The 16,900-nt window shown below is 41.0% G+C and overlaps 1 protein-coding gene across 5 annotated transcripts in view; it reads left to right on the top strand.

The window, feature by feature from the left end:
- The window catches only part of CACNB1 (calcium voltage-gated channel auxiliary subunit beta 1), a 167,827-nt gene extending 151,479 nt beyond the window's left edge, over positions 1-16,348 (top strand). For 4 of the 5 annotated variants that reach the window (XM_073608107.1, XM_073608109.1, XM_073608108.1 and 1 more), the window contains 2 exons: positions 3,041-3,226; positions 13,539-16,348. In XM_073608107.1, the coding sequence (XP_073464208.1) occupies positions 3,041-3,226; positions 13,539-13,973 (621 nt within the window). In that variant the 3' untranslated portion in view covers positions 13,974-16,348. Of the gene's footprint in view, positions 1-3,040; positions 6,980-13,538 lie in introns of those variants that run through there. The other variant, XM_073608111.1, reaches the window with a different exon arrangement.
- Positions 16,349-16,900: the final 552 nt, after the last annotated feature.

Raw genomic sequence — 16,900 nt, 5'->3', positions numbered from 1 at the left:
CTTCTTAGGGCATACTGAATATACCCCCCTGCAGTGTAGACAGGGCATGATGCAGCTGTGGATTTGAAGGATGCATATGGTTAGGACTGGGTTCAAAACTGCCTTCAACTATACCTGTGCAGGTAACAACCATGCTTCCAGTTGGTTTCAGTGAACCTTACTAAAGCTGGGTATACACACATACTGTAGATTATTTTTGTTCAACCTGAGGGATGACAGATTCCAACATCCAAGCTATACAAAATGGATGAAGGCATCTCCTGCTGTGTCTATTGTATCCTTACAGCCGCAAGTGGTGCCTGTCAGAATACCCAAATTGGCCAAAATGTGGATAGTGTGTACCTAGGTTGTGTACCTAGGTTTAGGTTCCATCTTAGCACAGCAAACTATTAAAGTGTAAGTAAAACATTAAAAAAAAACAGCACAAGAGACTGTATTTACTATCAACACCAAGTGTCCCTTGTGGTTGAAATCCTCTCACCCCCTCTTGACCCCTCTCTCCTTTTGCAATGGTAATCTTCTGGTGCTGCCGAAGTTAATAGTGCCAAGGGATCGGTAACAGGCACTCATCAGAGTGCCAACTATGCTCACCCATACACCCACCTCATCCATTCAGTACTATAGTACTCAGGGCTTTTCTTCTCAGGGAATAGGTGCAGGGACTCCCCTCTTCCAAGTCAATCCTTGTCTCTGCCTCTACTCACTTCTGAGCACCATCCCTTAGTTCCACCTCCTACCCACCTCTAGTACTGCTTCTTTTAGAGAAAACAGAGCTAAGTATAATTTTGTGGTGCTAAGTATTTTGTATGGAATTTGTTAAGGATAATATAAAAAGCAGTAAAATAGATCCCCTGCAGCCAGCAACAAAAGCCCCCCACGCAACAATAGATCCCTCCAGCAACAATCAACCCCCCCCCCCCCCCAGCAACAGTAGACCCCCTGCAACAAAATACCCCCTTAAAAACAACAGATCCACCCCAAGAACAATAACTCCCCCCCCCCCCCCACCAGCAACAATGGATCTCCCAACAGCCAGCATTAATAGACAGTCCAGCAGCCAGCAACAATAGGCCCTCTCCCTCAACAGTAGATCCCTCTGAGCAACAATTGACCCCCATCAACAATAGGCCCCTCCCTCAACAATATATCCCCGCAAGCAATAATAGATCCTCCAGCAGCCAGTATCAATGGACCCTCCATTCCCCCGCAGCACCCCTTGCCATTTAGATACATTCAGTGCTGGAGGTGCCGGAACTGCATTCCCCCATGTTCCCGCTGAAAAAAAGCCCTGATAGTACTATACTATAGCTTCCATGAATGAAAAGCCTAAAATAGTCCACTAATTATAAAACACAAAGGGATCCTCTTAATTATAAAACCGGAACCTCGTGCAGCAAGCTTGGATGAATTGGCAGCGAGTTACCGTGGCAACCAGTACACATACTATAAGTATCACTCAGGGCTGTCACATGAGCACCCTTGAAAAAGTCACGTGTCTGGTGACGCAACACGTCGGGAGGAGGAGCCTGTGACGCTCTCAGCAGTGTGTACACTGGAGTTGAATGAGGAGGTTTCAGCTCGGAAACCTCTGAATGTAGCTGACCATTTATTCTTATGCGATCCATATAAATGGGGATACGTGAGTGAGATTACTTCATACTGTATGTAATCACTTGAGTTTAATCCCTGCGCAATGGTTTAGTTTCCCAATTTTGTTTTCTATACCGTGGATGGCCGTTGAGAGCGGTGAATTTCACTATTCAGCACCGGCAGGTGAACGGTACTATCCAACTCGCTGCCAATTCATCCAAGCTTTCTGCACAAGGTTCCGGTTTTATAATTGAGAGGATCCCTTTCTGTTTTATAATTAGTGGACTATTTTATTTTTCATTTCACACTATTTATTCACTTGATTTATGCACAAGAGGTCTGTTTAAGCACCATATACTATCAGTTTGCTTCACAAGGTTCCGGTTTCATATTAAGAGGATCCCTGTATGTTTTATAATAGTGGACTGTTTCATATTATTTATCCACTATATTTAAGCACAGAGGGTTTGTTTATGCACCATATATATTCACTTGTATTTAATCTAGTATCAGGTTATATGTCATTTTGTGGATTTTAGCACCTAGTGCGATATTAATTGGTTAATATTAGCGCAATATCTACTTATATATTTTTTATGCATTTTGTGTAGTTCACATATTTATTGCAGCTGTATTATTTGGGCATCTTTTAATATATTCTCACATAATTGGTTTCCACTTCAGCGCTTTAGTAATTTTATCCCTACTTATGTACTGCTGTCCGCAGGGGCACTCAATCAGGTAAGCTACTCCTTCAGAGTCATAAGAGATAAATTGTTTGACTTCTATCCTCTCCCCATCATTCTTGAAATAAAAAAGCCTGTACAATTAAAAAAGTGGGTTTATGGGGGTTCAGTTGCACACCTAACACAGTATATTACTCCGAGTAGTGGGAGCTTTTTCGATAGATTATACAAGGATAATTTGGCAACAATGGACCTAAATGTCTATCTTTTTTCAGTACATTTCACTTATAGATACTGTCATGTTGTCGAGCTACTTCGCTTCGTCAAGGTTTGTTAAGTGGGACCCCTTTACTGCTTGCACCTAAAGTAGGTGCCGTCACAATTCTTTTGAAACAGGATAGAGTGCCAGAGCCATAACTATGTGTTGTAAGGCCACATGCCAAACCAATAAAGGTAATTTAAAACCTCCATTACAAATACCCACAGTGACACAGTGTACTAATATTTTCATAAAAATATACAAAGGTTCCCAAACTGTATGTACAATAATTTTATCTAAATGTGTTTGCCACACACCTCTTGGCCCCTTGAGCTTCTGGGCCTCACAGAAATCACATGATCTGCTATAGTTATGTCCTTGAATGGTACCAAGAAAATACAGTGTGCAAAATGTAACCAAGATATACCACTGAACATCTAATCACCATATATTAAACCACATGGTATAATCTACAACTGTTTAATAATCCCTTATGTGTCCACAGGAAATGTTTGACATCATCCTGGATGAGAACCAGTTGGAGGATGCCTGTGAACACCTGGCTGAGTATTTAGAAGCCTACTGGAAGGCCACGCACCCGCCAAGCATAAACCCACCAAACCCACTACTGAACCGCACCCTCGCCACCGCAGCACTAGCTTCCAGCCCAGCCCCTGTCTCCAATCTACAGGTGCAAGTGCTCACCTCGCTGAAAGAAAATCTGGGATGGTGGGGAGGTCGCGGGGAATCAGGGTCAATAACCAAGATAGATGAACATGCTGTGTAGTTCTGGGGAACAAAAAAATACACGTAGAGACCAGCAGGAAATATCTGTTTTACTGCCTTGGCATAGCAGCCCACCTACCTTACAGAAAAAGCACCTAAAAAGCAGTTAGGCAGTATTAGTATTAATTTGCAAATCTTAATATTTGCAAATGGTGAAATGTTTACAAACTATGTACTGCTGTCACAAAAGATGAATACCCTTTGGCAACATAAGAGTACAAAACTCCTTGTTTTGAGACAAATGGTTGCTAAGTATAGCAACTGTGAATGTTATAGAGCACAGAGAAAATGAAGCATTGCTTTAGAAAAAAGTAGGATGTGTGCAGTTTGGTACACTTCCTGTCACTTTTGTCAGTTAGTGGAGTTTTTAGGAAACATAGATGTCTGCAGAAATGCAAACTGTAACTGGAGGCTAGAAAATTACACGTTGCTAGTATTTGTATATGCTAACTCCAAAAGATGAAAACATGATTGTGACTCTTACTCGTTTTTAACCAAACTTATGCCTGTGATGCAGCTGGTGTAATATCGACGAAACCGGTCAGGCTGTGTGCTATGACCACATCAACTCATGGCATGGGCTCACTTTAGACTTGACAATACTGTATATCGACTCTGATAAGTATATGACATTTTCATTGCAATTTGGACTGTAGCAAGCTCATTGTTGCATGGATTTGAGACTATAAGTACACCTGGGTCATTACGCCTCTTGCTTGGAGGCATACCTAAATATATATATATATATATATATATATATATATATATATATATATATATATATATATATATATATATATATATATATATATATATATATATAATATGAAATATTATTGGCATGTCCATCATTGGACATCGGAAACAAACACATGCCAGGGGTGGTGGGTAACCAGTTGATCTCTGCTGCAGGAGGTGTCTCCGGGATTGCGTAAACCCATTCGTTTTTATTTTATCAATCAGTGTGCTTAACAATGAACCTTTGATCAAAGTGCAAAAGAGTGATATTTTAGTGTATTGCACACAAGATCATCATGGAAGATTTGTCTTCTATAATGTAAAGCTAAGAGAATGTATACAGTGATTGCCCATCTCTATATTCAGAATCCAGTCCTATGCATTGAATTTGACTACTCATCCACTTACATGGATTATACAGTGGTATATAAGGTAGAAGTCTTGTTATCGTTATATACATCGTGACACATTTTTTTTGAACTGGACAACATTTCTTTCAAAGATGCTTTGTCCAATTTAGCTGTAGGCTGTTCTCTGAGCTTTCATTTGAGTCAAAAAACACTTTGATTCTATATACTGATGGGAGCAGAATAGATGACCAGGAGGACATTAGCTTTGCTTTTATTTTCAATTACATAGCCACATTTTTTTAACTTTTGCATTTTGTATCAGCATTGCTGGCATTGGGCTTGTTCCTTATGCTTATCGAAGTAGTATATTTTTGTATGTAGAGTGGGAGTTTTAAGAGTCACAACCAGGTTTTTATTTTATTGTGATAGCTTATTGAAATTATACTGGAGAATCCTCCACATATACATATAACCTTGGTATTTGCTGTTTTTGAGGTAACTTAAGGTTTTAAGCCAGTGTTTTTGATTTTAATACTTGTTAAAAAAAAAACTGGACATACTAAAAAAATCAGTGCAGCTAGACAGGATAGCCTGTTCATAGTGTAACACTTACTGATTTTAGGTCCCCCATGTCTCCAAAGGCAGGTACACATTAAATTGTCAGCTCTGGTCAGAGACACTGTACTAACCATGCGAGGTTAGTCCAGCGATCTCCCCTGCAGAGCTGTTGTGTTCTGACAGGGGGACAGCCCCCCTGCCAGAATACTCCGATCAGCGGTCTCAGCCATTGGCTGAGAGTTCTGATTGGGAGTCAGTTAGCTTGTGGTTTTCCAGCATGCATGTCCGGACAGACCAACACATGGGCAGAATGTAGGCTGCTTTTATTTTTGAACCGGCAAACATCTCCCCATATTCTGCCCGTGTGTACAGGGCTTAAAGCTGGATACACACAGATTGAAGTTCATCCAGTCCAGCAGGCACTGGGCAAATTTCCATCTGTGTGTAGCCCTTCCTGTTTATCAGAAGCCGATCATTAGATTGAACGGTCCTGCTGGAAAACCTTCTTCAATCAGTGTCTTGCATCCAATCAGCTACAGTGCTGATCAGTGTATTCTGACAGCTAAGAGTCCCCGCTGTCAGATTACAATGTCCCAATGGAAGGGATTCTTGCTTCCCCATCGCTTGTGTGGATGCAGGAATTTGTTAGGTTTTTTTTTGTTTTGTTCAACCGGCTGACTGAACAAAAAAAACTGTGTGTACCCAGCTTAAAGTGGTTGTAAACCGCTGATGTTCAAAAAAAAAACAAAAACCTGCAAAGCAATGGCATAAAGTGCTAGTATGCATCGCATACTAGCACATTATGAAATACTCACCTTGGAACAAAGCCTTCCAGTGCTGTAAAGTCACCGCTGAGAGGGCCAACATGTTCCCCCTGTCTGTCTTCCAGGTTCGCGAGCTCCGGCTCTGTGATTGGCCGGAGCCGCGATTACATCACTCCCGCGAATGCGTGCGGACGCCGCCATTTCCGACATGGGCTCTGAAAGTCCGGCACTGTAAGCTGGACCTTCAGAGCGCTTGCACCGATGATGTCATCGGCTGCATGCACTCTGAATATCTGCAGTTTAGGAAGTAGTCACAGCACCTATAGGTAAGCCTTATTATAGGCTCACCTATAGGTACAAGTGGCAGTACAGAGTTTACCACCACTTTAAGTCAGGTACACATTCAAGAATGAAATAAAAACAGGCACTGTCAATGGTTGGAGCTCTTCACAATGTTATAGATAAACAGGTTAGAACTCTGTGATGTATTGAAGATCCCCCTGTTCTGCTTTTAGCAAGGTCTATTGTCAGTCATTATGATGTCAAGGAGAAGGTGGGCAAAGATGCAGTCTGTCAATGGTCAGACGTTAAACTAAATATTAGCTGCTTTCCTATTGCAAAAAAAAGTTGAATATTTTTAACTGGGTATATTTATACATATGGAGCTCCTCTTTGATGTAGGATTCAGTATGTAAGAGGAAGAAGACGTGCCTTTGTCTTGTGTAGAGCACTTACTACTGCATACGTTTTTGGTTCTGTTCAAATCCATTATCCTGTTACCAGTTACTGTAAAACCTCAGGACATTTCATCCACCCCTCCTTTCTTTCATACAGTCTGTACATTGTTTTTATTAGGAAGGTTTCATCTGCTATTAGCCATGTTGTGTTGTTCTTCATTGATCATTTGTGCCTTATTTATGCATTTTGTGAATTCATTATAAAGAGGTCCACTCAATAGGTATAATTAAGAGAGGCATAGCTGAGCATGCTGTGCTCCCTGAATTGCGGTTCTCCTGATTTACAATTTACCTTTGTGCATTTTTTGGTCCTTATTTCCTCCAACACTCTCTGCCTGTCCTATATATTGAAGACTTGGGTAATCTTCAACACCAGGCAAGGTGGAGGAGGATGGAATCCTGTAGTGCACATGGATAAGAAGTCTAGGGTAGTAATATTTCTACACTACACCCTCCTTATCACCTTCACTAAAACTTGTTAAATAATTGAATAAATCAGTCCAAAATTAAAGATGATTCTATGTTGTTTTTCTATTGTAATGGAATCAAGGTTAGCGACCCACGCTCCATGCCTTGCCCACACTGGCTCCTGTAATAACCTAATACTAAGGCATTCTTGTTTTCAAAGTGTTATAGACAGGCTTTGCTGACCAGCTGACTACATCATCTACCATTGCAGATTTTTTAGGTTCAACACTGAGAAGCCTTACTACTTATTGGAGTTGTAGGACAGCACTCCCACATGGATTTTCCTGTTTAAAAGCCAGCTCCATCAAAATCATGCAGGAGTTGTATATTTTATGGTTCAGTAAAATGTATTTATTGATTACAGGTACTTATATAGCATCGTCAATTTATGCAGCGTTTTACATATAAAATATATTGTACATTCACATCAGTCCCTGCCCTCAAGGAGCTTACAATCTAAAGTCCCTTACTCACATTCATTCATACACATACTGGGCCAATTTAGACAGGAGCCACTTAACCTCCCAGCATGTCTTTGGAGTAAACCGGAAAAATCCAACTTCATTTCACGTGTCAATAATCAAAAGAAACAATTGGCGCAATCCTCATATAATCACAAAAAAAACCCAAATGAAAATAATAAAAAAATTAAAAAACTCAAAAAAATCCAGTAGCTGTTATTACTATAAGTGCTTTCACTACACCCAACACAATATACAAACAAAAAACAGTGCTACGCTCCTCAATATGCATTATAATATAAAACAGCAATAAAGTGATCATGTGCTCATAAGAGTATATAATATTCCAAACCTATTAACCACATTTAAAAATACACAAGTAAATAAAGTCCCTATAAGTGTTTAAAAAAGTGACTTGATGTGACTTCACATGAACAGTCCACCGAATAGTGCAATAGGAATCCAAAAGTGCTAGTGCTCGCCTCCACCCGTATATAATGGCCGCTCACCTCATGTTTTAAACCGTGTTTCACCAGTGGGTCAAAACCAGCAGTTCTCCACTGGGGATGAGAGATTGATCTGGAGTGGTGTTGGCACTTAAATCTTCTATCACTTACACTTCCATTGACTGGCTTCATGAGCCTCGATACCGCATGTCATGGACAAATATGTGAGGAAAAAGATGGCAAAATCTAGTGCTCTCTGTATAAAATAATTTTATTCATCACATAAAGGAATGTTAAGAAACTCACAAGTGTGGTACTATAAGCAGTGCTGATCAGACATAGAACCATTGGTTTCAGACGGACGAGATGGCCGTGATGTGACGTAAGCACACAAGCTCCGCCCCCATATGCGTTACATCAGGGCGTAGACTTCTTCAGTAGGGGTCTGCGTGCTGACGTCACATCGCGGCCATCTCGTCCATGCTTTATCAAGGGACTTTGATAAAGCACAATTCATGTGCAAAACATGTAAGCTGTTCCTCCCTTGCTTGTACATGTAGTGCTCTTCATGATTTTATGCAAGGCATTTAGATCTCAGTTTGGTGTGCAGCCATCCGGATTTTTCATTTCATTATTGCTTTAGCTGTGACTGGGCGAGCACCCTGCAGTGAGGAGATCATGCTGTTGGAGCCGGCTCACCTGTGAGCAGCGTGGACCTTTTGTTTGACTTTTGGATTCCTATTGCACTATTCGGTGGACTGTTCATGTGGAGTCACATCAAGTCCCTTTTTAAACACATATATGGACTTTATTTACTTATGTATTTTTAAATGTGGTTAATAGGTTTGGAATATTATATACTCCTATGAGCACATGATCACTTTAGTGCATTTTTTGCTGTTTTATATATTTGTGCACATTGAGTAGCGCAGCACTGTTTTTTGTTTGTATATTGTGTTGGGTGTAGTGAAAGCACTTATAGTAATAGCAGCTACTGGATTTTTTTGAGTTCTTTTATTTTTTTATTATTTTCATTTGTGTTTTTTGTGATTATATGAGGATTGCGCTGATTGTTCCTTTTGATTATTGACATGTGGGAGGAAGTTGGATTTTTCCGGTTTACTCTAAAGACATGCTGGGAGGTTAAGTGGCTCCTGTCACTTAACCTCCCAGTAATTCAAAGTATGAAAGCCAAAAGGGTCAACATTATAGCAGCTCCCATTCATTAGATGCAGTGGCTGCATCCGTTTTATTTTTTTAGGCTTTTTTCCCTCTTTTCACCTGATGATTTGACCAGTAACACATCTCCTGTATTAGAGTGCACCCACCCAAAACTGATTATCAGGTAGTCTGATAAAAGCAAGCAGTGCTCCAGATTTTAAGCATTGTTTGCAATAAGAGTGTTGTAAACAGATAGACTGCTCTGCTAAAACAACAGAATTAAGATTGGCATAAGATCATTAAAAACCTTAATCACAAAATATGACATGTAGAAACTAAAATAAAAAGTCCCATATCAAGAGTCCATATAATGAGTGGTGAACACACTTCAAGTGAAGAAAATGGTGATAGTCCTTATAGGTGTTCCAGGTGAGCACAGGGACATGGGTCTTCCCAGAACCTTAAAAAACTCTCTTCAGTCCTCGCCGCTCACACGGAACTCAGAGATAAGAAAGAAAGCGCTTCCATAGTACGGTATATTAAAAAACTGTATTTTTTGATAAAGTAAATGATTGCACTTACAAGAATTCCAGATAAAATCAGCATGAGATAAATCCAATATACAAGAAATTGCAGCATCCCTATGGGCTTCACTTCCTGGCTCACTCGTGTGTCAATCTCTCGGAAGGGATAGCGTAATGACGTCGCCGTTGTAGGCCCACCCTACACGTTTCGTCACATAGAAAGTCTTCTGGGGATAGACCAGAGTTCTGTGTGAGTGGCGAGGACTGATAAGAGTTTTTTAAGGTTTTGGGGAGACCCATGTCCCTGTGCTCAGCCGGACCTATAGTCTAGTTGTCAAATCTAGCTGGTAAGCAGGTTGCATTAACTTGCACTGGGTGTGGAAAGGGACTCTTCTCTGTTTGAGGACTATCACCCTTTTCTTCACTTGAAGTGTGGTTTACTACACGGAGCACAGATTGAGATTCTCTGTATTCACCACTCATTATATGGACTCTTGATATGGGACTTTTTATTTTAGTTTCTACATGTCATATTTTGTGATTTAAGGTTTTTAATGATCTTATGCCAATCTTAATTCTGTTTTTTTAGTGCTGCACTATCTGTTTACAATATTCTGTGGAGTCTATATCTTGACTTTTTGAGTGCTGGCAGCTGTATTCCATTCCCTTTCTCAAGCGCGGCATCAGCTTTTGTTTTTTTCCTGCATTAAGAGTGTGTTTCTTAAATGCACGAGGGCAAAAATGAGCACTCTAGGGAGTCAGTGGTGTCTATTACATACAATGTCCTTGCGATTGGAGCATCAATAGAGAAGAGTGAAGGATCACAAGTAAGTTGTGGTATAGTCTTGATGCTTGTGCTAGTTGATCAAGCCGGGAAGCTTTATTGGTAGCATACTCTACTACTATAGCTATCAGCCACAGCAATTAGTAGTAGAGGGGCCCTTTAACAGTTCCCCCTATTACCACCATTGTCTGCTTGACTTCCCCATCTGCAAAGTTGGTTGTGGTCTCATTAAAAAAAATAGATTGAAAATCTACTTTCCTGTAGATTGAGAAATAAAATGTTATAGGTCTGTTTTGGTGAAGGTTATCCTGAGATGTATTAGTGAAACTCAGGAATTAAAAAATGGTCTTATTTTTGCATTCTTCATTAAATAAGACAACTCATCCTGTTCTAAAAGTCATCTTTCCATGTGTTCTTTCCATGCTTTGTGACCTTTTGTAATAATGAGTATTACACTCATCAGTAATTCATCTGACTCATGTATAACTGATGTAAATGAAACTCAAAGATTTACCCATAGCAACCAATCAGATTGCTGCTCTTGTTAATTTAGTGCTGACTAATCATCTGACGGCTTGGTGTGGGCCACACTACTGGCATTCATTTTTGCATTCATTTTTTTAAATTCTATTTTTACTGTTCAAAAGCTGCATGATGATGATACAAATATTGATGATACAGTAGTGTGGAAAATACAACAAATATTTCAAAGGCAGCAAACCGTGACCATCGTAAACTGGATATAAGATTTTGAAAATATGTGTAGATAAGTGTGTGTTACCAGAAACTTTGCATGCCTTTGCATGACTCACAATTTTTTGGAGGATTTCTGAGGTAGTGGGTGTGTTTTGTAAAGAAAAAGGGTGGTGTAAATGGTTAAAAGGAGTAAGAAAGGGATGGGAGGGGTATAAGGGGATATCCGGCTGCTACAGGGAAACACCGAAAGAATGTCAGAAGAGACATTACTGCATTCCTTTTTCTTTTTCTTTTTCCAATAGATTTTTATTCATTTTTCCAAATACAACACTAATGCCCTCTACACACGATCAGACTTTCAGACGGGAAATGTGCGATCGGAGCTTGTCGTCGGAAATTCCGACCGTGTGTGGGCTCCATCGAACTTTTTCCATTGGAATTTCCGACACACAAAGTTTGAGAGCTGGATCTAAAATTTTCTGACAACAAAATCCGTTCGCGTAAATTCCGATCGTGTGTAGACAATTTCGACGCACAAAGTGCCACACATGTTTCAAATCAAGCAGAAGAGCTACACTGGCTATTGAACTTCATTTTTCTCGGCTCGTCGTATGTGTGGTACGTCACCGCATTCTTGACGTTCGGAATTTCTAAACAACTTTGTGTGACCGTGTGTATGCAAGACAAGTTTGAGCCAACATCCGTTGGAAAAAATCTGATGGATTTTGTTGTCGGAATGTCTGATCATGTGTACAGGGCATTAGCCTTGTGCATTAACTAAAGACAAAACTTTTTTTTTCTTTTTAGTTTTGGACAGAGTGGAGTAGGATTAGAACACCTGTCAGGTTTTTATTTCTGTCTGTGCCCCCATTAAGGAGATTTACCCTCTCTATTTGTCATGTTTACCATTATCAACAAAAGTAAAAGTGAAAGAAAATCCCCAATTTTGGGTTGTCCCCAGAACAGTAATACAATGGAAATCTTCCAATGGGGAAACTAGTTCTGGAGACCCTCACTTTGGAGGGATTTCGTATCACTTTCTGTTTTGGCTTTGGGACAGGAAGTGATGGAACAAAAAAAACTCCCCAATGGTACACGGAAAAAAAAATAGTTTTACCTTTTAGTTCTACTTTAAGAGGCATGCTCAGAGGTGGAGGGTCATTGAGTGTGTGGTTTCCTGCTAGGCTTACTCATTTCATAATAATTCCTAAAAATAATTTTGTTTTATAAAGCAGGAGGGTGTTAAAAAAATAGTAATAATATAATAATAATATACCAAGAGCCGTAGATGTATCCCAACTTTGTCAGCCAGCAGCCACTATCTGTAGACTTTTATCTCCGTGATGAACAGAGGTTACCACTGGACACACTGCATGTGGGGGCAAATTCCCCGACTAGGAATGCAGTTTTGTAAGAGCATTGTATCTCTGCATAGCAATGCAATCGTTTTCAACTTTATTTTTCAGAGGGACAATAGGCTTCATTTTTGAGTCAGTAATTGGGACAGCTGTGCCCACTAAGGGCAATTCAGAAGAACATTACTCCACTGTGTAGTGACTGAAACCAGAGCAGTGACAGATCATAAACCAGTTTCCAGTTCCTCCTTTGTTATTTTTTGCAGTTTTCCATTTCTTAATACAGTAGCTGTGATATTGGTGCAGAACAAATGGTTTCTATTTCTATGTGTTTCTAACTCTTCCCCTTTATGTGCCCAAAACAAAATGTTTCTATATATAGTTTAGGTCAGAGTAAGATCCCTTTCACGCGGGTGGGCGGATCGGTCCGCCTGTCAGTTTTTCAGGCGGACCCTCCATTACCCTCTATGGAGTGGCAGATATAAATGGACATGTGTTCATTTACACCCACCAACATACAATCCGATCCACTAAAAACAAACAGATGGGTTCTCTTCCCTGTCTGTCTAGCGGATTGGATGACAGTCAGAGTAAATGGACAAGTAGTCCGTTTACACCTGACCACCCATAGAGAAGAGCAGGTTGTGTCTGTGTCCACTTTGCATAAGCAGAGCGGACACAGACCAGCAATCTGCCTGCTCAGTGGGGATCAGCGAACAGATTCCCCGCTGAGCTGAGTCTGCCCCGTGTGAAAGGGCCCTGAAGTGTTAGATACCTTCATACCTACAAGTGAATCATTTGGGGTTATTTACTAAGACCAGAGAGTGCAAAATCTGCTGCAGCGCTGCATAGAAACCAATCAGCTTCCAGGTTTTATTTCCAAAGCTTAATTGAACAAGTTAAAGTTAGAAGCTGATTACCATGCAGAGCTGCACTAAATTCTGAGTGCACCAGTTTTAGTAAATCTCCCCCATTATCTGTTGGGGCTGTGTTACTTCTTTTGATACTGATCTGCATACTTTGACCACCTAACACCTGTGTGCACAGACTACTATACTGTATGCTTAACCATACCGTTAATTGCAAGTTTTTCCTGTTTTCTGCTAACCCACCAGTTTTTTGCATGTAAGTAACATTTGTTTCTGTCTCTGCATGCTTTGTTTGTTACTAACCAGGGCCCATACTTGGTCCACGGGGAATTGAGATCAGAAGGATCTGACCGGACAAGTATGTATGAAGGACAACTACGCAGAGGCCAGTTGGGCTCCAGAGTCCTTTCCCGGCATGACACTCTGGAGTCGGAGACACAGGGCAGCCGGGATTCAGCATACACAGAACCAGGAGACTCCTGCATGGACATTGAGACCGATCCTTATGAGGACCCAGAGCCCAAAAGCCATGGGGGTAATTTTCAAGGTGGCGAACATGGGCATCTGCAACGTCAAACCTCCTGGGAAGAGCTGGGTCCTGATCAGGAGAACATGCAGCAAAGGAGAAGAAGGGAGTCTCCTAGACCACAAGGAAAAAGCAGAGAGCAGTATTGGCATGAAGGCGAAGGCCGGAACAGGGTGCAACTGGACAGTTGGGGGAGAGACGTGTGCATTCGTTAATAACTCCCAACCACAACACTTGGAAGAAATGGTGAGGGTGTCGTACACCTCTGGCATAACTCACGTCTGTTGTATACTGCCATCCTCCAAACACACATTGCTTTGACCAGCACAACTATCCAAACACAACAACATCACACATTTGTCATTCCTTCAAGTCTCAGCAATTTCTGCACACTTCCTACATTTATAATGAATAATACCATTTATATTTTCTACTCCTCTCTCTAATAGCTATATGATTTTAATATCTGCACTTCAGGGCTCTAATAGAAACACTTGATGTAAGTTGCTGGCATTCTGATGAACAATGCCCTCTGATTGAAGATCTGCACTGACACTGACACTGCCTTAGGTTACTCACTGCCCCATGCCTAATAACAGGTCATAATCCTATGAATTGACTTGCAGAGTATGATGATGAATCATATCCATATTGGTGCAACCTCAGTGCTGTAAAATAGTTTTTTTACTTGGGGTAAATAATATGTTTCTATTGTGCCAGGATGACCAGATATGTTTACATTCTAGAAGGGCAGTTAGCAAATTCGGAAGATCACATAAATCTTTTTTTTCTAAAGTCAAAAAGCAAAGTGTAATAATCCATAGCAACAGATCAGCCAGCACCTTTTGCTGGTCTAAAGTAAAAATCTGGTTGCCATGGGTTACCCTACCCCAGTGATGGCGAACCTTGGCACCCCAAAAGTTTTGGAACTACATTCCCCATGATGCTCAACTACACTGCAGAGTGCATAAGCATCATGGGAAATATAGTTCCAAAACATCTGGGGTGCCAAGGTTCGCCATCACTGCCCTACCCCTTGCTCTTTGCACTGCCTTATTACATTAAATCAGTAGCCAAGCGGGTAAAAGGAATGGAACCTCACCTTTTTTTTAAACATTGTCATTTGATTAGGTATTAAAGTCACATCAGAAGTGAACTTTAAATTATGTATATGTGCTAGTGTTGCACTAAAATGCAATTTGCATAATTTCTGTAGCAGCCAATGAGGCAAGTGCAATCCTTCTGAAACGGTGACCACATACAAGACAATTATCTGATGTTGCAAGATGCGGGTTCTTGGCCCAAATGAAGACAGCATGCGTTCAGGAGCCATGCACCCGCATGGCTGTCAAAAGCTGTGTCTGTGCCGCCACTGTGTCTCAATTGGCATGAATGGGACTGCCTGCACAAGAATGCATGGAACACCTGTGCATCCCCATGCAGGCACACATGGCCCTCACACCAGTGTACACTATAGTACGCTCCTGTGAACAAGGCCTTAGAAGGCATGTTTTTTACACTGACCACATACAGTATTTCTGTACAGTATTCTGAGGATTAACCAACAGCTATGTTATGCAAATGCCTTCCTAAACAACCCATTCCATTTACTGTATATACAATCAGGTAGACCATTGCACTACATAGCTCTTGGCAGATTTACAGAAGATGGTACAATCAGTTTGGCCAGCTTTAGTCTCTGCATGATATTCGGCACTTGCACTAAGAGTATGCAAACATCAGATGTATTGTTGGACTGGACAAACGATCATCTTGTATTTGGCCACACACATTTGCATTAAAGTTCTAAAAATTCATTGGTTATTATGCCTTTTGTAGTAGTATCGGTAATCTTTGGAAACCTTGACCTCACCCACGGCAAAGCTTCTTGCAACCGTGACTCAGTTCTACTGCACCCCTACTATACAGTATCAGTTCTAACACCCACTTCATAACAGTATTGCCATCTCATGAATCACACCAACACTGCCTTCTGATACCCTCACTGCACTAACACTGCCTTCCACCCCTAGCCCTGACAATTGTGTCTGACCTCGTCCATCTACCATGTATAAAGCAACTTCCTTCTTAGCCCCTTTATTGTCTGGCATCTCATTGCACTGACTCTTCTGCTCCCAGCTGTAGACGGGAGTATGTTTTGCACATCCTACAACCTTTGGACTCTCAGTGGTTTCTGTACCTCTACTGGAATGTACAGTCAGGTCTACCCAGCCTGATGTGGGGGTAAATAGAAGGACTTTGAGTTGTTTGTGGGGTGGGTGGGGGGGAGAGGACATCACACACCATGTGCCATAAATGTTTTTTGTTTTTTGGGAGGCAAGAGATCATAAACTGAATGTATTTAACTTCCTCCATTGCTGAGGGTCTACAACAACACTATGTGCTGAACAACGAACCACCAAGCTCAAGCCTAAATGGTAACTCTACCTTGTTCTCTTGTCAAGCCAAGATGTAAATCATAATCAAATGCCTGTATAAGTTGTGCCTGCATCTAGTTATATATTTGCCTGCAGCTTTTATTAGCCATGTTCATTTATTTAAATTTCTAAAAGACTATTTCCCCCCAAAAGGAATCCTTTCTTTTTTCTCTCTCTTTTCACATTTTTGTGACAACCTCGGAATATTGTTTCCTATGTAGTCTTGTACTTTGTTGTCAGGTAGTGTCCAGTTCTCCCGTGTGGCACAACTCTGCTGGGGCTTTTTACCCTACCTTGACACCTATGCGTTGTTTGTTGCGTTTTGCAGAAACGCACTACAGTCCATTTAACATGGTTTCCTATGGATGTAGTTCTAACTGTGCAATTTGCGGCTCTGCATTTTTTGAAAAGGGTCAGGAAATTTTTTTTTTTCCTGCAGCAGATTGGGTTTTTTTTCCTCTTTAAATACTCTGTGTATAACTGGTTGCTAAGGAGCAGGCCAGGAAGCTGGCTGCTATGTCCTTAACAGCTAATGAGTCATCAGCTGTAAGTGGAGTTCCCCGCTGACAGCTGAACGGAAAAAAAAAAGAATTGCCAGCAATAAAACGAGTGAGCGCCTCCCTCCTTCTGAACCATACCAGGCCGCATGGGGGGTGCTTTGGGGCAGGGGGGCTCTATAAGCCCCCCATCCAAAGACCCCCACA

This window comes from Aquarana catesbeiana, linkage group LG12 (assembly GCF_042186555.1).
Source record: "Aquarana catesbeiana isolate 2022-GZ linkage group LG12, ASM4218655v1, whole genome shotgun sequence".
NCBI classification, from domain to species: domain Eukaryota; kingdom Metazoa; phylum Chordata; class Amphibia; order Anura; family Ranidae; genus Aquarana; species Aquarana catesbeiana.
The sequence above is the reverse complement of the archived record's forward strand: the minus strand, read 5'-3'. Positions and strand labels throughout refer to the sequence as shown.